Source organism: Cydia pomonella, chromosome 1, assembly GCF_033807575.1.
Source record: "Cydia pomonella isolate Wapato2018A chromosome 1, ilCydPomo1, whole genome shotgun sequence".
NCBI classification, from domain to species: Eukaryota; Metazoa; Arthropoda; class Insecta; order Lepidoptera; family Tortricidae; genus Cydia; species Cydia pomonella.
Window position 1 is genome coordinate 33,919,568 of NC_084703.1, and position 24,403 is coordinate 33,943,970.

The following is a 24,403-nucleotide window of genomic DNA, read 5'->3' on the forward strand; positions in this document are numbered from 1 at the left end:
AGACACTTAGGGTTTTTACCAGCTTTATTTAGTTGTTCTTGGTCATATGCTCGTTTAAGTTTTTTAATGAGGTTATTGCAATAATTGCGATATCTTCTATATGTAATTTTAAGTGTGATATTCTCTGGATCAGACCGTAATTTCAGCTGCATATTATTTCTGTTTCTGATACAACGTAAAACTCCCATAGTAATCCAAGGCTTAATTATACGTTTTTTTGCAGGAATTAATGTAGTGATAGTATTTTCTAGCAGGCAATTTCTTAATTTACTTATCAAAATATCTGTCAACAGGTTGGGGTCAGTATATGAGTTTAGGTTTGCAAGATTTTCTTTAGATAAGGTACAGAGATCCTTGGGAACATTTCGAATAATAAACATTCTTGCCACGTTGAAAGTCGGGATAAACGCAAGGTAACGAGAGTTCTCTTTATTGACTGTTTCTAGGAACCTGTTAGCAGAAAGACCGTTAGCAAATTCAAGGCTTAACCGATTCCTGCCTATCTTACGGACTCCCCCCTCGAGCAGACCTTTAACATTATTAGAGCACAAATATTGCCCAAATTTCACGGGGTGTAGTGTAACGTCATGTGCATTATCAGGAGATGAATCTGACTTCATCTGCACGTGAATCACATATGGACCAACGTCCGATTGAGTATAGCACTGCCTACCAATGGGGGGCGATGCTGACGCTTGAGTTTTCATCGATTGACTTATTTTTGTTTTTTTTGGAATGTCAGTCGAGGTCTCCTTTAAATTAATCGCGGGTCTTTTAAGGGATGACGATTTAGCCAAAACGTACTCGTCTTCCATATCAGGAGAGATTGATGCTTGGCGGTCTACCGCCGGAGGACTTAAAGGGGAGTTTGACTCCATCGTAAGATTATCGGCCGGCCTGGGTGATGGGCTAGAAGAACCCATCACTCTGCCGGCCATATGTAAACGAACTGAACCCAACAAAATGAAATATTAACATATATACAATAATTGAACAAATAAATAAATAAAATAATATTTACATAAAATTCCCCCCTAGATTGAATAAAATAAAATTTGAGCCGAGAAGATTCTAAACGTCACAACCCGTCCCGCACTCCGATCTCCACACCCTACTCCAAGTTCAACAACTATTTTAATGATCGTGATCGCGTGGTAAGCTTATAATTCTATTGACACTGACAGCTGGTAGACACAGTGTTGCCAAAGTCAACCCTTTATTTTTAAGAATAGATGTAATAATCCTAAAGATGGAGTCTAAGCCAGCTGTCATCGTAGCCTCACACACCAACCATTTAATGTACGATTAAGTCGATTAACAATGAGTAACCAAATGCTGTGGGCCCTGTCGATAAAATTATATCGATAAACTATCAGCATTTTTTACAATTTTAATTTTACTAAAGGAACCAGTATGATTTTGTGAATTCAATATTACAATAATCAACGCCAAAAAATCCATGGCACACCGGCCAAAACCAACTTTAATATGTTTTCCGCAATAATTGAGTTATTTTATGATTTCATAAAGTTAATCCATTATATAGCATTACTATGATGTTAATTTTAGTGAAGATATCGAAGCTTCATTTAATCGCTATTCCGTTCCGCAGTGTAGAGATTATCGATATATAATCATAGAAATAGGATGAACAAGAACGACTGTCAAACTTCAAAAGTGCAACCAAAAATGAAATGCAAGTGTGTGTGTAAATTGTCTATGTGGGATCAAAAATAGCGATGTCTGTTACAACATATTAATAAGAGGAGTGGCATCTGTTATGGTAGAACTGTTGCAAAAGTGTCCAGCTGTCAGCTATAAATAATAGTTCCAAATCTCTCCAGAGTAGTGCTAGAGTAGCTTAGAACCTAGGCGTTATTGACGGAGTGAATTGCGCTGTCTATGATTTGAATTTTTTATTCAAGTACTCTAGGTATTGTAGCGCCACCTATATAAAGTTTTTTGATGACACTTTTTGGTACATGGAGATGTCGTTCCTTATCTCCACTTTCCGTAATATTAATTATCTATCGGTGTTTGACTGCTTTATCGACTACTTTTTCAAATGTATTTGTTTTAGAAAAATGTTATAGGTATGAGTATTATTACGATATAAGACATATTCATCAGATTCCTTTTTCGTCAGAATAAATTATAGCCTATTTTTTGTCGGACGAAAACGGACTTTTGGTCAAATTCCGCTTTCGTCCGGATAAATTATATCCCGTTTTTTCTGACTAAAACGGAATCTAATATTTAGGTGGGCGGTTTCCCTCCGGTCGACTTTGGCCACTTCCTAATTTGTATCTTTCCAAACTTGTCTACTTCCTAACCTGTCTCTTTCTTATCATGTCCACTTCCAAACTTGACTATTTCCTAACTTGACCACTTCCGAACTAGTCTATTTCCTAACTTGTCCGCTTGATAATTTATGGGCGGTTTGCCCTTCGGGCATTTGAAGCTACATACCTAACGCACCTAACCTACCTACCTATTGGTTTAGTGTGAAGTCCATGAAAACATTACACTAAAAAAGCGTAGTTAGGTTCGTTAGGTAGCTCCAGATGCCCGAAGGGCAAACCGCCCCGGGTCTCCATCTAGTTAAGTTGTGAAGGAAATATTTTACTACAGATTTAAATACGAATAGAGAAATGACTGTTTAGGGAGTAGTCAACTTCGGAATCCATAAAGTGACAACTTAGCAAAATGACGATGTTGGAGTGGACAAATTCGGAAGTGATTAATATCACTTAATATCGTGCCGACATCATTGTCACCCTAATAAGTTTGACAAAATAGTCTTGTATTTTTATCGTAAAATTGAATAATTGTCACTTACCTGTGAAAAGACATTCCCCAATCAGTATAGCTTTCACTCCTACAACCCGTCAACCATTTCATTTTTTCATTTCAACCATTTTTTAGCAATATTATACGTATCAATGCTAGGAATTTACGACATTAATTTGGGGCATTAACGACATTTTGAGGATACCAATTAATATTCAAAGATTCAAAGTTACTACATTTTCTACCTTATTAAGTTATTAAATTTAAAGTTTTTTTTGTTGCTTACATGCTTGTTTTAATTAGTTAATAATATTAGCATCATAATTAATTGCAAATTACTTAAAGATATCAGAATCGTAATTTGAATATAGCGCTAAAATAGTATAAGAAGGTTATTAATTTCATTCGTATATTGATATTATTACTACCACAATGGTATCTTTTCAACAATGGCAACATGTGCGAGTGTCCGAGACCGGCATATCGAGAAGTGACGGCAAGAGACCTGACGGGATGTCCTTGATTCCGTGGAGTATGGAGCGGGTGCTGGTGTGGGATGCAACCTGGGTGGACACCCTAGCCCCGTCACATCTCCACGGAACCTCGTTAAGGGCGGCAGCTGCTGCGGAGGCGGCTGAAAATGCAAAGGTGGAGAAATACCGCGGTCTCGGTGCCGAATACAGTTTTGTTCCGTTCGGCGTCCAGACCCTGGGTCCGTGAGGTCGGGCGCTCTGAATCTCTTTAGAGACCTTTCAAAGAAACTCAGGGACGCAACTGGGGACCGGAGAGCTGGCAGTTACCTCCTAGTGCAGACCTTGCTGCAGCTTTTTTAGATTTAGTTTAGTTTAGATTAATTATAATTTTAAGTATTTTAATTATTATTTTATAATTTTATTTAATAAAAGTAAATAAATTTTGAAAAAAAGTAGTACGAAAGTACCTACACAAGGATGCATATGTAGATGTGCACGCACACATACATAGCTAGTTTCGGATGCAAATCAGAGATAGCGGTTCGAAATTAATTTCCTTAAAATGCTTCAAGAAGGCTCTCTTTTTCTAAATACTTACTTTACTCTTTGGTCTTTAAGCGAAGCGTTTGACAGGTCTGTGTATATAACATGATTAAAATCGACTTCTTTGACATACGTACGTATAGTGCTAGTTACCGCACTAGGGCGGTATAGACGGTATAGTAGCACCATATGTACTGTAAAACTTCTTCCTTCTTTGTTAAAACTTGCAGCATTAAGCGCCTACTACACGGCTGGAAACGAGGCTTACGACTTACAACGCTTTCAACAATAGTTACTTAGACTTATTTTACTCTTTGCATATTCGAGCGACAGATGCAGAGGCGGTTAACCCTCAAACCAATTTGATGGCATATAATAGTACGGCTGTACGGCTTTTATTAAATCGCTCTTTATGCAAGCTATGTCAGTAGAAAAAGTCGGTATATTAGGAAAATCTAAATAAGATTAAATGATCAAACTTCGCGCTTATTTCTCTTTAGGGTGGGTAGGTGTTCAGACGCTCTCCCGACCCGTGGTTCAACAGCTTTTTCGTTCAATCTCATCATAAATAAATTGACAATTTAATGTGTGTGGTATGGACGCTAGATGAGATTGACATACAAATTGCCAATATCTGATCAAATTGGCTACTCACTTGTCCCGCCTGGACAGGCTTAAAAAAAACTATAATCCGTTACAGTAGTTTTATTTAAAACTATATATTTAAAAATAAAAACATGACATCCCTACTCGTAACTATTACTGAATGCCCTCAAGTCCATACAAAGAAAAAATACCAATACTGAAGGTTTCGTGAGACAGACATAATATAAAATATATTAATAAAAACGGGTCACTCACTTATTTTTAAGTAAGTCTAAAAACGCTCGACATGTTTCACTCCGTGCCGAGGAGTGTCTGTCGTCAGGAACTTAAAATAAAATACGTAAGTTACCCTAGTCTAGTACGTATACGTAAGTGAGCTAATATATGAGTGTACATATTTGAAAAAGAACTAAGACTGATTAAAATTTTTCTTGGCAGCTGGAGATGGCTGCGTGGTTGTCACGTGGCTTGTAGCGTCAATAGGCGAGTTATTAGTGTCGAGGTTGACTTGGTTTCTCTGGAATTAAATGATCATTTAACAAACATTGGTTTACAAATTTTATTTACAAACTTTACAATACTTGCACCTGTTTTTACTATCTATACATTACATTTTCCTAGTTTTCGATTGAGTTGAAGTATACATAAGTTGGTATAGAGACTATACCTACATATGTACAGTCAGCATCAAAAGTAGCGGATGAAACAACGCGCCAAAAGTATCTGATATTCCGGATAACTTTTCCAGATATAGAAGAATTTCTAAAATTCGCGTTCAAAAGTATATCTTTTACAGTATTATTTGTTCTATATTAAAGACATCAACACACTCCGACATTTTGTTAAGCTGTTACAGAATGGTAGTTACTTACTTATGAAACGTTATTTGATCCGCTACTTTTGATGCTGACTGTACCTATAATGTAATGAAATCCTATCTACTCCTATAGGTAGTTTAATTTGATTTGACGAAGTAAACGTAAGATGGCATAGAAAGTTAAAAATAAAGCAACGACAATTTATTGGGTGAAGTAGGTAGAAAAATAGAAGGTGAAATAACTGGTTATTGCCATTTTCCCCCAAACTTTCAGTTTTTCACAATTTTTAGAAAAAACAATTGAAGTTAAAACAAGTCTGCCAATGATCAACATAATTATTCACTTTACTTATTAAATACACTACAATATGTACCAAGTTGTCATTGTAGTATGTTACTGGGACTGCAAATTTTCAAATTGTGCTTGGAGCGAATTTTAACCAGATTTGTTTTTCTACCGTAGGAGTACGACACAGTACATGAAAGTATAGTCTAATAAAGACTCAATGAAAACTACACGAAAACTGTGGCGAACATGATCTGCTAAGCCGTTTTTAAACCTGCTAAAAGTGATGCGAAGATACTTCCTTTTGCTTGTTTTATACTTACCTAAATAATATCAACGTATCTACACAATAGTTATTAGTGTTGGTTAAGACTCGAGTCCTTTGAGGCCTCTGCTTTAAGACTCGACAAAACTTATTAGAGACCCGAGTATTTTGTAGAGACTTGAGTCCTTTTCGGAGAACTTGTAATTTTATTACAAATAACTTCGAAATGCGTTGTCTTTATGTAAAATTCATGGATATGCATAGCATAAATCATACAATAACGCCTATTTCCTTTACGGTTGTTTAGGTAAAACCTATAACCTTTTAAGTTGAGGTTAAAAAAGACTCAATAAAGGACTCGACTCGGAACTTAAAAGACTCAGAAGTTTTTTAAGCTCTGAGGCTCATAAAAACAAGTCGAGTTCTTCAATTTAGACTCAAAACACTTAAGTTCCTACCAACACTAACAATAGCCCCCTTTCAATAATGCTTATTGTAACGGACGGGTAACTACGGAACACTACACTGAACTTAGTCCGACATGCGCTCGGGGGGCTGTTTCGACGAGTCAAGGTTTGAGGGGAGTGTGAGTTAATGGGTCGGGAGGGAGGGAGTTGAGGGGTTGGAGGTTGGGAATTGAGGGGATGGAGGTTAGAAATTGAGGAGTCGAAGGTTAGGAGAAGGGGTCTGAGGTTGAGGGTTCGGGGATTTGCGGTTGAGGAGTTGAGGGTTCAGGGTCGAGGGGTTCAATGATCAGGGGTAGACGGGTTGTGAGGTGAGGGATCGCGGTATAAGGGAGTCAGTCAGTTTTGGGTCAGCGGTGGGGCGGAGGATGCTTAGTGCTTAACAGGAATAATTACCCGTAACACTGAAAACATAACTTAAAACTGAATAAATGGCTCCGCTATTTAAAAAATCCAAAAAAAGAATCGACAAAAAATATATTAGGGTAAAGGCACCTATTACCGTGGTAGTTAAGGAACTTTTCAAAAGAGATCCAAAAATTAAGGGTATCAATGCTGTCTAACAGCCAGGAATATTTTTTTTTCATCAGAGCATTTAATGAACTTTCCGTTTCACACGTTTTTGGATTCATTTTGGGTTATTATATGTATTAAAATATTTTTTGAAGCCAAAATGACCAAATCTTCTATTACCGTGGCAAGGGACAGGCTGTGATTCTATTATCGCGAATTGAGCTTTCATTACCGAGGGTACAATTGGCATGATTTTTCTGCACTCGTTAATAGAAACCAAACTCAAAATTCGAAACCTAATACCGAGGGTTAAAACAATAATAACGACGTGGGTTCTGTATATTATTTTTGTGTCATTAAGTTTAATAATGACACAAAAATAAAAAATAAAACTATAGGAGTATGTTTAAAAATAAGAGATATATTCGAAGAGATTATAATTACACTTTGGCACAATCAAATACCTTACCAATAACTTACCAAGTACCCACGAGTACCTGTATAACAAGTTATAAGTTGAATGTTTTACATGTAAAACAACAAAAATTATTGTTATTATAGTAAAGTTTTACTAAGGACGTATATGACAAATAGGCCTGCCTGTTATTAAATAAAGTAATTTTTAAATGCTATAAAGATTGATAAGAATTTGTCTTACTGACATAATTAGCTGCACAAAAAAAAACAAGTAAGTAACATTTTCTCATAAGGCACAGCGTAAATTATAGTCGAAATTTTATAAGCTGGACGTTTACCACCTGAGTGACAGTTTACCACAGTGAAATGATAAACGTGCACCTTATAAAATTTCGACTATATACAAAAACATGATTTTTTTTATTTCTAATATTTTTGATAACGTAATTAAGTTAAATAAAGTCTCTCACATATTATGTGTTATAATTTACCCGTTCATAACTAACAAATCACAGTACTTTTCTTATTGCTGATTCTTATAGCTAAAAAAATCATGTGTGAGATTTTGGACTACTGTATAAATAAAATTATATATAAAAAAAAAATCTAATCGGAATTGTCCGGCAGTTGGGTACCCTTCCTTGTCAGAGTAATAACTGAATCAGAAAACAGAAGAATTTAAATCTGATAATGATAACTGAAGTCTAAATTTTATCAACGAAATCTGTACTTGCGGTACCCTAAATGCGATATTTCAATACAATACCAAATAGTCACTCGGTAATAGATAACTCTTTAAGAGCCTATTACCGACCCATTCGATATTTCTCTGGGTCGGTAATAGATTTCTATACATTCTATTACCGAGGGTAATCTGATCATACCATCGGTAATAGGCTTAATTTGGAGTTTAATCAAACCTAATTCCGACCCATAAAAAGAATAAAACACAGATGGTTATTCAAATCAAATCAAACACGTATATTACAAGCTTCTTGTAAAGACAAAATCACATAACTGGCAAGTAAATTTTAGGTTTTAACTCAAAATAAAAAAAAGTTGTCAGATTAAGGGTTCCCATAGAAACAAGGAAATTGGTGCTGAAGTTTTTGTTAAAAATTAAGGGTTAGTTGAATACTTTCCATACCACGGAAATAGCTCTTTAGTAGCGTGAATAGATCAAGATTGGAATAAATAAAAGAAATTATAAAATTGATAATTTGTACCAAAACTAAAGAGTAAATAACAAAACTACCACTTTTTCTATTACCGTGGCATACCACGGAATTACTTACCATAGAAGTAATTGGCGCCTATCACCGCTGTATTTTATTTTCAATTTTAAACGTATTTCCCGGTCAAAAACTAAGTTAAAAGTAATTCAAAATCGTGTAGAAAACAATACACAACCTCTTAAAAGGCATTGCACTAGTTTATTTGCCATAACTATTACGTAAAACACTAAGTAAGATTGGAGTGCACTTACCTGTGGTGTCACGCGTCTGTATGGAACAACCGGTTCTTGCGCCGCCGTCGCACAAACTGACGAATCGCGAGTTTTTTGTTACACTCACACAAATGCACACTAATGGACACAATAGACCAATGAATGAGCTTGTTTTGTGTATTCTTTATTTCTTAGGGAATAAATCTATTTGCTTGCAAAATGCGTATTTGTAAACACCGCGGTGTTAGACGTCGATTTTGATACCCGCGTTAATAGCCGCCGTTACCCTATATCATAGAAAATGCACACTGCTCATAAGATTTCACGAGAATCGGTTGAGAATTGCGACCTGTAGAAAAATATCTGGACATTACGAAAGCATTTTAACCCAAGCTGTAACGGAGACCTTGACTAACACTCGGTCATACAAAACTTAAATTCGCTGTATTTTTTAACTATGGTATCTGAAGCTACATAAACTAATTACAGTACTAGATATACCTTATCGTATTGTACCTAAGTATAAAGGTTCAGAGCAATCTAGCTAGTCCTTTTAAAATGAGAGCGTAATAAAGCTACGTTTGTATGGAGAACCGAGCTTGCTGGGGACCCTATTAACCTCGTACCTACATTTGACCAACCCATAGGACATCCCCTTTATGTATTGTATGCGTAAGCAGTTCAACTTAAAAGACAGAAGGTAGGAAGATAATATAGAATAAATAAATAAAAATTAGCAGTAGGATCTACAGTTTAACCCCAAGTAGCACCAAGGTTCCGTGTAACTAGATTTTTACAGTGGTCCTATTATCATGTCAGCTTCAAATTGCTGTATATCAGCACTATATCCTGCTAATATGCTGATATAACTTTAATTTGAGCACAAATTACATGGCTAAATTGACAATTGACTTATAATTGTACTATATCAGCATTAATAAAGGTAACAGCTACTCCAAGTGACATTGCCTGAATGACAAGGTCGAATCGATCGAAATGCAACTGTCACTGTTGCACTAATATGGAAGAGTGATGAAGAGACGAAGTGCTTCGTTGTCGAAGCGATAGCGATTGTGACCTTGGCTAGGCCGGCTGGTGTGACAGGAGTACTGCTGCTACTGCTGTTGCACCACGCTTACGTCGACGCACACGTCCTGCACAAGCAAGCGGTGTGGCTCGGACTTTTATGTACTTATACGAATAATCCTTGTAAGCTTACAGCAAGTGACTCCGAGCTCTCTTTCATGCGCATGAGAACGAAGGCCGTGTCTTCTTGGTCAGAATTACTCTCCGATGCAAGGCCAGGGCCTAACTTAGGCCGCTGGTGTTCGTGTTGCACTAGAGGAAATAACTGGAAGGAAAGGAAATAAGTAACTTCCTTGCTGTTTGTGCGACACATTTTTGTTATGCGCGCTTCAGGAGCAGGCACTTAGGCCGCGTACTACCTCTTAATCCAAGACCTGCATCAAGGATCGGTCCGGGTCCGGGCGCAACGATCGACACTTCGTTTTCTATAGCAAGCCTCGGTGATCTCGTCATGCTTTCTATATAGAAAACAAAGTTTCGGACGCCTCGGCCTCGACTCGAACAGATCTAGCGAGAGTCATCCTTTAACCTTTTCGCCGCCACGACAATGAAGTATTAAAGTGTCATCAACGCCACGTCAATAATTGCACGTAAACAAACCTGACCAAAACCACGACTTGATATAAACGTGCCTGTTCTGACTTTATATCAAGTCAATGGCGGCGAAAAGGTTAAACATGATTATCCAAGTTACCCACAAAGTAGGTAAACGGTTTGAATCCTCAAAGTGTTTTTGTAATGAAAATTAAGTAAGGCTTGGTGCAACCCGCCCTTAATTGCGTTGCGCTTCTTCGCTCTAGGTAAGAAACCCTTGTAATTATTATGCCTTGAATGTGTAAAGCGATAGCTTACACTTTTGACGTTATTCCGTGCAATAATTGAAGAATTATTTTTCCATACAGTCGTCACGAGGTCCTCGGCCCCGGGAGTCATCCAACTGCGTCGCGGCAGCCGCTGGTAGCGCGTGAGCCGCTTGTGACCCTAAGAACAAGGAAGTGCACTTCACTGACGACTATTTAAAATGAAATAGACAATTAAAACGTGTAAGTGCATTTCCTTGCTGTTTATGTATTTATTGTAGTTGAAATTTCAACGCGATTGAAATGTACGGTGTATAGGTAGTGTGATAATTCCTAACGGCTAGGTCAAAATATTGAATAGGCACGAATAATTTACATAGACATTCTACGTAGGTAATTATTTTTAGTAAAGTCCTGTATCTATTAATAAATGGAAACAATTCTGTGAAGATTTAATTAATAAATCAAGCTGATATATTTTGCTTTGTTCTAAATACAATCTAAACCACACATCAAAGTGGCCTTGCCTTGCTAACGTGCGAGTAAACCGACAACATCGAAAAATCTAGAATCGTTATCTGCCTCTCTATCGCTCTTGTATATTCGAGAGGCAGATAACGATCTTCGATTTTTCGATGTTGGCGGTAGGTCCTCAGGGTTTAATGAGGCTAATCAAAATACCTGTGATTCGTGACGACGGCTTAATGTTTCCTTCGAACGTTTGGGCAGTTTTGCATTGTTTTTGCCAACGGCTACAGATGCGTGGCATGACTTGCCTTTCGTTAAATGCTTCAATGTGTCTACTGCTACCAACCCAGGAGTTACCATAAAAAATACAACATTCAACATAAACTCCACCGGTCTGAAAAATATTTTCAAAGTTAGTCATTATTAGCTGAATCCAACGTATCTTTTATATTGTAAGTACTTTTGTTCAAAATAATTAAGATGTATCGTTACGTCTTTTCAGGGATTTTTTTATTGCAACTATAGGTACCGAAAACAACCTAAACTGGAATCTATGTACCTACTTAATTTTAGCATAAAACGTACAAGCTGACCACTCTGACTGTCCTCTTGCGAGTGTCCGGATGCACCGGCCAGCCCTTGGTATCGTATACCACCTGGCGGGTGCGTAAACAGTGCTCGCGATAGCGGTCGATAGGTTTCGGCTCCTCGAGGATCCAGTCCAGTCCCCACACGCCGGCTCGCGGCCATACCAGCCCCAACAGACCTTTCAACACGCCTGACAGAGAACAGTTTTCAAATCTGATTTATTAAAATAATTAGTAAGTACGTCTAGGTATACCCAGAGTACCCAGACGACCTTTGATGACCGGTCTGGCCAAGTGGGTAGTGACCCTGCCTATGAAGCCGATGGGCCCGGGTTCGAATCCCGGTAAGGTAATTTATTTGTGTGATGAACACAGATATTTGTTCCTAAATCATGGTGTTTTCTGTGTACATATGTAAGTATGTATTTATCTATATAGGTAATGTATATCGTGGCCTAGTACTCAATACACATAGTAGTACATAGTCTGTAAGATTGTCCCCAAATATTGGTTTATTTAAAAAAAAAATCTAGCAAAGGGATTGACAAAATGAAATATCGACATAAGTAATCGATACCTAGATAACTCAACTGAAGAAAATACTAACATTATTAACAACTTGTGGCTCTGTGAGTGAAAAATGAATAAATGTATCACTTATATTTTATTATTATTCTAGTAAAAGTACTAGATATATTATATGCAGTAGATATCACTCATGCAGATAAATACGGAGTGCTTACGGACCCCACCTTTCAGTGGCGTGTTGTGAAAATCATATAAGTATTAATCCATATTCGAGAAATTGTAAGCATACCTAATTTACGTTAAGACATACCAAGAAAGAGTAACATCCCAATAACACCAATAATAACGACCGCAATATTAATCGTGGTCACATCAGCATAGTGGCAGGCGCGAGCGAAGCGGGCGCCACGCCGCGCCGGCAAGCCCGCGGCGTCTTGCCTTGCCGCAGACATCTCCCGACACGCCAGCCGGGGGTTGTCGCCTGCCAAAAACATGTTTTTTTCTCATCTGCTCGGCAAGACTATTCTGCGCCAGCTAATCAATGACATGTTCGTAGAATTTAGTACATCGTACAAAATTTTGCCTCTTGCGGTATTTAAATAAAAACTTGGCACACTTGTACAACAAACAAATACTTAACTGGTGTCCGACCATGCCTAGTTATCACGTCAAGTGCTACGCCAAATCCAAATATGGCTCTTCCATACATTGCCGCTGCCTGACTCTACTTATTGTTTAATAAGTTTTTGTATAAGTAGAAACTTTCACTTTTGATACAAGCTTTTATCACTGACTGTACTTATCTCACAACAGTCAACTCATCAACTCAACAACACAATTCATCAAGACAATTCTAATGGACACAAACACAATGAGGTTGCGTTGTTTTATCACGAGTTACTATCACCATCTCGGGTGACCACGTCCACCGTCAGATGGAGTTCCATTTTGTCTTGGCACTGACTTCAAACATATTAGGGGGCCTAGCCAAGATGACAATCGTTGATTGATACTTTTCGTTTGGTGTTTGTCGATCTATGATTGTCACCTTGGCTGGCCCCCAGTTGCTAGCGCATATTGCTTGCTAAGCAAATTAACGAAGAAGACAAATCAACTAACGTTGAATAGTACGCGTCGTTAAAGAATTCCGTTCTGGTCTTCATCAGCCCCACTTCACCAAATGGCTCTTTTTGAATGAAAATGCTTGATTACTTAGTTGATGTAGAATACAAAAATCGCTATATGTATACCTATAAGATTTGAAGAGTTCCCAGTAAGTCCCCACTGGATTTGACAAAAATGGGATCAATTTTGAACTATACAAAAATACTTATCAAAAAAAGACGGTCGAATTGATAACATACCGTAACAGATGCAGTCGCAATGCCACACGCAGTAGCAGTGATCGCCTTTCTTAATAACCGCGTCCCGAACTGCGACCGACTCGCCGTCCTCATTTAGGAGGTAAACTATGGCAACAAAAAACCCAATGAAACTCAGGCCCTGTGTACGCTTTGGTTGGTGATTAGTTGGGACTTCATACATTTGTTACATGACATTAGTATCAAATGTATCAACTCACACTTAACACTAATCAATGTGTAAACACAGGTCAACAAGCCCTTTAGGTTAGGTCAATCAAATGTGTTTTGAGAAATTAAGTCCCAGTAAGTACGTGAGCGAGATGGCTGTGTCCTGCGCGACTGTGCGTGCCCGGGAGTACGGAATCATGTTTATGAATTTTTTTTTTTGTACGTTTAGATAAATAGCAAAGTAATAGATAAGTTACCTCAAACATGACATTGCCGATTTTTAGAAGCAATTTTCATATTTTTAGCTTTCGTGCAATATAGACGTGTTTTTGGGGTTCCGTAGCCAAATGGCAAAAGACGGAACCCTTATAGATTCGTCATATCCGTCTGTCTGTCCGATTATGTCACAGCCACTTTTTTCCGAAACTATAAGAGCTATACTGTTCAAACTTAGTAAGTGGATGTATTCTATGAACCGCATTAAGATGTTCACACAAAAATAGAAAAAAAAAAACAATAAATTTTGGGGGTTCCCCATACTTAGAACTGAAACTCAAAAAATCTTTTTTCATCAAACCCATACGTGTGGGGTATCTATGGATAGGTCTTCAAAAATGATATTGAGGTTTCTAAAATGAATAATTTGCGCGAGAGACACTTCCAAAGTGGTAAAATGTGTGCCCCCCCCCCCCCGTAACTTCTAAAATAACAGAATGAAAAAACAAAAAAAAATATATGATATACATTGTCATGCAAACTTCCACCGAAAATTGGTTTGAACGAGATCTAGTACCTAAGTAGCTTTTTTTTAATACGTCATAAAATTTAAAAATTAATTTTTCATCAAACCCATACGTGTGGGGTATCTATAGATAGGTTTTCAAAAATGATATTTAGGTTTTTAATGTCATTTTTTTATAAACTGAATAGTTTGCGCGAGAGACACTTCCAAAGTGAAAAAATGTGTGTTCCCCCCCCCCCCCCCCCGTAACTTCTAAAATAACAGAATGAAAAATCTAAAAAAAATATATGATATACATTATCATGCAAACTTCCACCGAAAATTGGTTTGAACGAGATCTAGTGAGTAGTTTTTTTTTAATACGTCATAAAATTAAAAAAAAAATTTTTTTTCATCGAACCCATACGTGTGGGATATCTATGGATAGGTCTTCAAAAATGATATTTAGGTTCCTAATATCATTTTTTTCTAAACTGAATAGTTTGCGCGAGAGACACTGCTAAAGTGAAAAAATGTGTGTCCCCCCCTGTAACTTCTAAAATAACGGAATGAAAAATCTAAAAAAAATATATGATATATACATTACCATGCAAACTTCCACCGAAAATTGGTTTGAACGAGATCTAGTGAGTAGTTATTTTTTAATACGTCATAAAATAAAATAAAAAAATTTCATCAAACCCATACGTGTGGGGTATCTATGGATAGGTCTTCAAAAATGATATTTAGGTTCCTAATATCATTTATTTCTAAACTAATAGTTTGCGCGAGACACACTTCCAAAGTGGTAAAATGTGTGTCCAAAGTGGTAAAATGTTGAACAAGATCTAGCAAGTAGATTTTTTTTAATACGCCTTAAATGGTACGGAACCCTTCATGCGCGAGTCCGAAACGCACTTGGCCGCTTTTTTTCTATCGATCGAAAGTCATAAATTCAGGATTCGAATATCTATTCGAATCCTGAATTTATGACTTTGAGATATGGTCCCTCAAGAAAGTCCTCAAAAATGATAATTATTTTTTTGGCAGCCGTATTGTGATCACTGATCAAAAAAGCGCTACGACTTTTCAAAAACTTTGCTTAATTCCCAGCAAGCTGAAAATTGTTTTTATTAAACAATACCTTCATTTGGTCATTCGCAATCCTGTGTGGGTGGTGGTGTGAGGAGTGCATACAGTCATTTCGAGAGCCGTAGAAGATATTTTTTTCCTTGGATTGCCAAATCACTCGCAGTAGAAAGAACTCGCCAATTACAATGGCAATAGGTACTAACAAGGTTTTGTGTATTTAGACACTGGTGAAACAGACAACATGAAGAAATTCTAAATAGGTAGTAACCATTTTTTTTATTTGACTACAAATTCATATTAACGTACTTTTCGGATCCGCAGATATCTATGTTCCAATCATGATGAAAATTGATATCTGCGGATCCGAAAAGTACGTTAATATGAATTTATTGCACTATGCACACCTCCTGCAATTGCGCAAATGGGTGACTTTTGTGTTGCCTGTACGAATAGCATATATTTTTAAAGAAACTAGTAAACTATACAGGGTGATCAATACAAAACGGTCAATATAGAGAAGTCAGAAACTATGAGAGAAAGCCACATCTGTTCTTAGGAAACATGGCTTCGATTTTAAATTTAATTATAATTACATTCAATCATTTTTTAAATTTCTCATACATAACCGGGAATCGAATCTGGTCAATCTTTATGAAATCGCGCGTAAATACGAGTAGTATTTGTTTGCATAATTGATCCTGAAAATATAAGGACCAAATTATGTTATGGAGTCTTGTGTAAAGATTAGACTGAAATATCCACAATTTAAGTAATTTGCAAAATATCGTCATTAATATGAATCGGTCATCATTATGAATCATTTATCTGAATAGACCACTTATGCATATCTTATCTGCATCCATAGTATGCATTACAAATTGCGTTTATTTTAAATTAGCGCATTTAGAACGCATTCGTTCAGCGGGCGTGCAATTTAATTAAAATTTGAAAATGGAACACTTAATAACTTTTTGTTTTCTTGGGATGAATGTTGTGTTTTAAACCAAACGAGCCGTTTCAAATCCGCTTTATGTTAATTTTAGATAACTTCCACATTATTATTATGTTATGTGCTGTATAGGTACTACCGTTTATAAAATGCGTTTAATTGGAAGCCTATTTTAAATGTGATAAAAATTGCACACGTGCTTTAAATTTGTACCGAAATATGTAAGTATCCGTTACGTATTGTACTCACGCGAAAAATATTCAGACCAAGCTAAGTTGGCAACGATTTTGATAGCTCAACCTGTGCAAATATTTGAAATAACACATGCACTGTCTGGGCAGTCAAAATCGCTGCCATCTTATCTTGGTTTGATTTATTGTCATAAGAGTACTAAAACATATTAAAAAAATTAAACAACTTCGAAATGTCACGGAACGTCTAGTGTGATTTCCTCGGTTTTTGTGATATTTTTTTAATATGAAGTATTTTTCAATAATGATATCTAATATGAATCCCTGTTCTACAAATTTTACTGTTTAAAATTGTATGGATATATAACGAGTCGTTATTAACGACTTTATATAATTTTAAACTACATACATTTTGTGATGAGTTTTCGTTTCACCGCCGCGAGTAGAAATTTGTGGAATATCCTTTGAAGTATCCTTAGGCCTTCGGGCCTCGGCCCCCGACCGATTACGTCATTTAAATTTGAAATATGATTAATTGAAATAAAATAAAAATTCGAACAACTTAAAACTACGTCACTTGAAGAGTTATTATTTCTTTGTGGTCAACCTTAACGCGTCATCACCCGACGTGCTTGTAGATAAGGTTAATTTTGTACGATTCGCAAAGTCAAAGGTAATATTTAGATAATACCGATCATGATCCAAATTATCTGTCACCGCCATGGACTTTTGAATCTACGTTCGTGACCGTGGTCGTGACATTCTTAATTCATTTGATTAATTTAGAGGCAAAAGCGACGCCGTTTTATCGCCTAAATAGTGTTTAGTTGTAATTTTGTAAAATGTATGTTATGTATGTATGTTAGTTTGTAAGGTATTTGTAATATGGGCCTTATTGCCTGAATCAAATTTTAAATAAATAAATAAATAATCACTCTTTAGAAATTGATTTTTATTATTTTAGATCATTCGCTATTATTGCCCGACTGCCAAAGCTGAAAAATGTTTATCGCGTGTAATGATGTGTATCAATTCTTTGTCAAGCTCTACCGCGCATTGTCGTCTTAAAGTTTGACGGATTTCAACGTAAGTACGAGCTTTCATTAGGTTTACCATCATGGAAGTGACTTAAGCTATGGTAAAATTATTATTTAAATCAAATTAGTACAGGTGGCCGCCAAAATACCGAAATGTCACGACTGAGGGACACTTTGACGCAACCGTGTTTATGTAGTCATTTTATTTACCTTTCCTGAGTGTATTAAACTTGACCATATGCATCAAAATTTGCTTTTTGTATGTAATTTGATTAATTTGATTGGCCTACTGTGTACAAGTAAAGATTTTTTCCTTAAATTTTATATTGCCCTACGTTTTTCTGTTGGACTTCACTATATGTAGGTACTTACTAAAATGTCTATTCTCACTCTCATTATCAACCTACCAGTGCAGTGCTGGAGTTCAGCATTCTCGCCGGGAGGGAACGGTTGCAGACGCAACTGCAGGCGCCGCGTGTGCCGCGGCGCCAAAGTCACTGCCTCAGAGGTCATGCCCTCTTCCTGCTTTTCTGAGAGTATTATCAGGTCCGAATCACAATCTCGTATTTGTGCTCTAGAATTGTACATAGGAAGAAGTCAATTGCAAGGAATGCAGCAATGAATAAAATACCTACCCCAGAAGGGCCTAGCCAAGATTATTATTATTATTGGGGTTTCGGGCCTTTGAGTGCCACGTCGACCAGGTAGTGATCTATTGTGACAGCCCTTTAAAGTTCATTACTGATGCCCGTTGAATCCAGGAAATTCCAGATTCTTTGGGCCGTTATGTTCTGTACCTCATAGGGTTGCAATACGTGCCGCCCTAAGTGGGTACTTCTTTTTGACATTAGTGGTCCACAGGAGCAGAGAATGTGCATTGCAGTCTCCTCTGACTCATGGCAGAACCTGCATGTCGCGTCTTGTTTCTTCCCAATTTGAAACATGTGTTTGTTCAACTTACAGTGTCCAGTCAATATAATGGTCACCGCGCAGGTTTTATGTCTTTTGAGCTCTAAGAGCTCCTTAGCAAATTTGTTGTTGAACCCTTTGATTAGAGCTTTCGAGTGTTCTTGTCCTTTGACGAATTTCCACCAATCGATTGCTCTTGTTTTTTCTAAGTTGCTGAGCAGAGAATATGCATCCCGTTTTGTGATTCCACAGAACGGTTCTGGGCCGACCAGGGGTGTGTCTGCGCCCTTTCTAGCAAGTTCGTCCGCTTCTTCGTTTCCGTTAATGTCGGAGTGCCCTGGTACCCATCTAAGTATGACTTTGTTGGAGTTAGCCAGTGCATTTAGGTTTGTTTTACAGTTCTGGACTAGTTTCGAGTTTGACTCCAGGGATTCTAGTGCCAGAAGAGCAGCTTGGCTGTCTGAGTTGATGTAGATATGTTGGTGTCTTAGGTTTCTATCCAGATTAATCTCCGCACATTTGTTGATGGCGTAGACTTCTGCCTGGAAGATTGAGGCCTGTGTGCCCATGCTGACGCTAGCACTGAACTTAGGTCTCTCACCATAGATCCCACATCCTACATCACTGCCTTTCTTGGAACCATCAGTGTACCAAATATGGCTTCCCTCTTCGACGTACATTTGGTCGTTAATCCATTTGTCTCTAGGAGGAATTTCTACTGTGTACAGTTTGGTAAAATGACATTCTGTGTGCGTGTCATCCGTGGGCATGCTAAGGGTTCTATTTGCAAAAACCCAGGCCTTTAGTTTGGTTAATGCTTGAGAGCGCCATTTCGGCCTGTTTAGCGTGCATATTCTATAGACGCACTGTACTGTAGCCAAGATGATTGTCGTTGATAGAAATCGCCAATCGAAACTTAAATAATGTATGGAATTGGTCACGTCACACGTGACTTTTCGTAGTCTCTGTTATTCCGATACATTTTTAATGTTCGTTTGGCGTTTATCGGTTAAAGTACCTATGGTTGTCACCTTAGCTAAGCCCCCTGGTGCTTACTTACCTAAATCGCGCCACGAAGAGACCCGTGTTTGTTACTTGCACCGTCAACGTCGATCGACTGCCTCTAGTATTATCAGCAACAATAATTGCAATTCGGCCGGGTGCACTACAATGTTTTTTTATGATATAGAAGACAAAACGAGCAGACGGATGGCCAACACCAGACGGGTTATTCCCACTAGTTACCACCAAAATTTGGTTAGCATTCAATACTAATAAAAACAGTATTAATATAGAGTTCCCTAATCAATAATTAATTAAACGTCGAATTAATTATAAGTTAATTAGTTATTCGTTTCATTATACGAGTAAGTCGTTAACTATTTCAGTAAACCTGTGGTAAAGCCTTAAAAGTGATTTAAAAAATCGGATTTTGATTCATTTGTTTGTTCTTTCGTGTAATTGTGACGTTATTTATTGAAAAGGACTTTATTGTCGCCATTAACGTAGGACGCCATTATCAACGATGCTCCTATACAAATACAACGCCGCGCTACGCAGTGTGGCGTAAGCGTCCTTGACAAAAGATCCAGGTTTCATGGATAACATCACAATTACATTTTTTTTGTACTACGTCGGTGGCAAACAAGCATACGGCCCGCCTGATGGTAAGCAGTTTCTGTAGCCCGTATAAGATAAATGCTCTCATACTCTCGAGGATAATGGCAAAAAGGAAAAAAACATATAATCTAATAGTTAATACCATACCATACATGTTGTAGGACTGTTATCGCCAACTGCTGGGCAAGCTCGGCGGACGTGTTGACCGCTCAGACCAACCAGTATAAACGCGTATCTCTGGCGCGCTCTCTCCATGAATGTCTCGGTCACGTTACACTGGTCTTTGCGACAGCTCGGTCCGCACGCGCTGGCGTGATGATAATTTCACTGTACACCGAACTTTTTATCGATACGCGCCAATATCAATGTTGTTTATTAAAAAAATATATATTTTTATGAGAGCATTTATCTTATTAATTGTAAATTGAGCTGATTGTGACGTTATCTATGAAACCTGGATCTTTTGTCAAGGGCGCTTGCGCTACACTGCGTAGCGCAGCGTTGTATTTGTATAGGAGCATCGTTGACTTATAATGAAACGAATAACTAATTAACTTATAATTAATTCGACGTTTAATTAATTATTGATAAAGGAACTCGATATTTATACTGTTTTTATTAGTAGCAAAAAATGGAACGAATTGGCATAAGGGGTTTACCTCTTAAATTGCTGAATGACTACTTGCAGGGGCGTACGCAAAGGGTGAAAATAGGAGACTTCATTAGCAACGAAACGGATATAACTTATGGTGTCCCCCAGGGAAGCGTTCTGGGGCCCACGTTGTTTCTTATTTATATCAATGATTTGACGAATCTCAAACTACAACGTGGGCACATCGGCTCTTATGCTGATGACACAGCTATAGTGTTCGATGGAGAATCCTGGGAGTCAGTGTTTAGAAGTGCAGAATCAGGCCTCCGCAGAGTGGCAGTATGGCTTAGAAATAACCTTCTTACGCTTAATGCCAGCAAAACTAATTATATATGTTTTAGTAAATATGACAGTTCGCAACCTAATGTTAACTTAAAACTAAAAATACACATGTGTAACCAAGATGATCCTTCCCCCTGTGTATGCATTGAACTGGAAAAAGTTAAATTCACTAAATATCTAGGTGTACTACTTGATCAACGCCTTTCATGGCACATGCAACTCGAAAATGTAAACAATAGAATAAGAAAACTTAATTGGATTTTCAAGATTTTTAGATATACTAAGGAACTACTGAATCAACTTTATATAATATTAGCACAACCTGTCATGAGCTACTGTATTACTGTCTGGGGTGGCGCTGCCAAAACAAAATTTTTGGAGGTTGAGAGAGGGCAACGCTGCCTGCTTAAGGTGATGTACTCAAAACCATACAGGTTTCCTACAAAATAATTATACGAAATTAGTGACCAATTAACAATCAGGAAACTGTATGTTTTGAATACAACGCTCAGGCTACATAAAACCCTAGATTTTAACTGTACTATTGAAACTCGTCGACGTCAAAACAGTGTTGCCCCTTTATCAAGCTATAAATCTATGTTTGCCAAAAGGCAATATAAAGCGCAATCGGCATACATCTACAATAATATAAATAAGCAAATTCATATCCATCCATTACTGTTGTATAAGTGTAAGATAGAACTCACAAAATGGCTGAAACAACTAAGTTATGATGATACGGAGTCATTATTGTACCGCGTGAATTATTAACTATACGTAATATATAGGCTGAACACATACATTAATCCACACACACACACACACACACACACACACACACACACACACACACACACACAAAATATACGAATGTATATATATATATATATATATATATATATATATATATATATACATTCGTATATTCACTCATATATTCATATGTTAATTAGGCTAGAACACAAATCAAATAGCATATATATATAATAAATATAGCTATAAATCTTTCATGTACTTATGGAATATTTCCCTACTACTAAGTAAAACGACTGTATGTTATGGAGGAGCGGGGCATCCTGATACAGGTTCATTCACCTAAAAGGAAGCTACCAACCACTTATGTCAAATTGTAAACCTTTACTTTATAAGGAAAATAAATATTTTTCATTTTTCATTTTCATTTTCATTGAATGCTAACCAAATTTTGGTGGTAACTACTGGGATAAAAATTCCCACCTTTTACCAGTGGTAACTACTGGGAAAAAAAATCCCAGTAGTTACCACCAAACCAAGTTGGTGGAAACTAGTGGGAATTGTTTTTCCCAGTAGTTACCACTGGTAACAACTTGGTAGTAACTAGTGGGAATAACCCCACCAGACGGGTTGTAAATGCGCTGCCGGCCATTAAGATGGTTTAGAAACAAAGCTATCTAAAATTCTCGTATAGCGCTGGACAAAAAGAATCATACACACATCACAGTAGATTAAGGAAGAATGTTGAGTGCTACCGTTCGCCAACAAACTGTCAAGCAGTTTGGTGAAAAATATGTAAAATGAATATTGCTGTGTATTTCTTATTGAGTAAAAAAATAAAAAATAAATAATAAACTATCACGAAAATTAATGTTTCTATCTGTGGAAACTTTTAGCACATTTCATGGCTTATTATTAATACATACATGATAAAATTTAAAAATTTCGAAATAACGATAGCATTTCATTTTGCTCTGGACAAATTAAATCATACGGTAAAAACAATCGCAAATTATGCTTAGTATTATATTTTGAGTGGTCTGCGAGGCACCTTTCGACCGATTATTTTAGGAATTCCGGGTCGATATTGTCCCAAGCTTCCTCCAGAGCTCTGAAGTAGGAGTCCTTGTTAGTGACTTTTGTTTTGTTAATTTTGCCATCCAAATATGATAATCTTAATAGGGTTGATATCGGGTGATTGTGGGGGACATTCAAGCTGTTTGATCCTATTTCCTTTGAAGAATGCAACAGATATTTTAGCTGTGTGCTCCGTGCCGTCTTGCTGAAATAGATACCGGCCCTACAAGCCAAATATAAGCAGATAAATCTCTAATTGTCTTGCTAAATAAATATTATTATAGAACATTATTACACAAATTGACTAAGTCCCACAGTAAGCTCAATAAGTCTTGTGTTGTAGGTACCTAGACAATGATATATATAATATATAATTATAAATACTTAAATAAATAGAATACACCCATGACTCAGAAACAAATATCCGTGTTCATCACACAAATATATGCTCTTACCAGGATTTGAACCCGGGACCATCAGCTTCATAGGCAGGGTCACTCTACCCACTAGGCCAGACCGGTCGTCGAAATGTTTATATAGGTAACGTTAAGCAGTCATTATTCCATAAATATGAGTTAAGCTGCCAACTCTACTAGACCCAGCAAATGAGCCCCACCCCCACACCAAAACATCACTCCCACCAACCCACCCATGCTTAATAGTTTTTTTGTATTATATTACGTTCTGCCAATGCTCCGCAAGGCTTACGCCATACCCTAAACCGACTTTTTAGTGTATCTGCTAAAATTTACTTTCTTCAGTCCTTAATACTGAATTCCACAGTACTTAAAGGTCTAATTCCAATTAGGGTTTCTGCTCAAGAATTCTCGAGGCGAGAAATCTCGAGAAATTTGTCTTTCGTCGAGACGGGAAAAAAACACTCAATGCCTCGAAAACTCGAGAAATAAATCCTTTGGGATAAGTAAGAAGAAAACACGCGTATAACATGTGATGGGTCTATATTGTAGTTCTTTTCGTAGTTAAGGCGCTCTTATAGACAGATTTTAGGTTTTTGAGGGGGTGAAGCAGACGAAGTGGTAAAGCAGGCAGGCGGGCGCCCCGCGCGCCGCGCTCGCAGCAAGCCTACGTCCTTATTCTGACGCCATCCGTATTCTGGTTTGTTAGTTCTGGGATCTTTTCCGGAAATTATTTTGATTATGATTTAAACTTAATGAAATTAAAAATTTGATAATTATATATAATACTAGAGTATACCGCGGCAAATTGAGAACCTAGTAAAATGATACCAAATCGTTTTGTCGAAATAATATTACTTACTAATTCAGACAAAAGTTACAACTGTCTGCTTTAAATCATATATAGATACCTATTCAAAACTTAGTTGACCTTAAAAATGCAATAGAAGTCAATTTCGGGCAAGTAGTGAAAAAAGGAAGAATACTAGCAAAGCTAAGTAATTTGTGGAAGTGAACGTAAAAAGGTAGCATGTTTTTGCTGGTATTGAGATAACTGAAAACATAAGCATAAGGTATGCACA

At 37.2% G+C, this 24,403-nt stretch overlaps 1 protein-coding gene across 3 annotated transcripts in view; it reads right to left on the bottom strand.

The window, feature by feature from the left end:
• Positions 1-4,147: 4,147 nt before the first annotated feature.
• The window catches only part of LOC133520700 (uncharacterized), a 45,696-nt gene continuing 25,440 nt past the window's right edge, over positions 4,148-24,403 (bottom strand). For all 3 annotated transcript variants that reach the window (XM_061855332.1, XM_061855324.1, XM_061855317.1), the window contains 8 exons: positions 19,582-19,686; positions 18,020-18,186; positions 13,455-13,559; positions 12,401-12,571; positions 11,561-11,753; positions 11,189-11,369; positions 9,841-9,972; positions 4,148-4,929 (listed from right to left, as the gene is read on the bottom strand). In XM_061855332.1, coding sequence (XP_061711316.1) covers positions 4,822-4,929; positions 9,841-9,972; positions 11,189-11,369; positions 11,561-11,753; positions 12,401-12,571; positions 13,455-13,559; positions 18,020-18,186; positions 19,582-19,686 — 1,162 coding nt within the window. In that variant the 3' untranslated portion in view covers positions 4,148-4,821. The remainder of the gene's footprint in view (positions 4,930-9,840; positions 9,973-11,188; positions 11,370-11,560; positions 11,754-12,400; positions 12,572-13,454; positions 13,560-18,019; positions 18,187-19,581; positions 19,687-24,403) is intronic.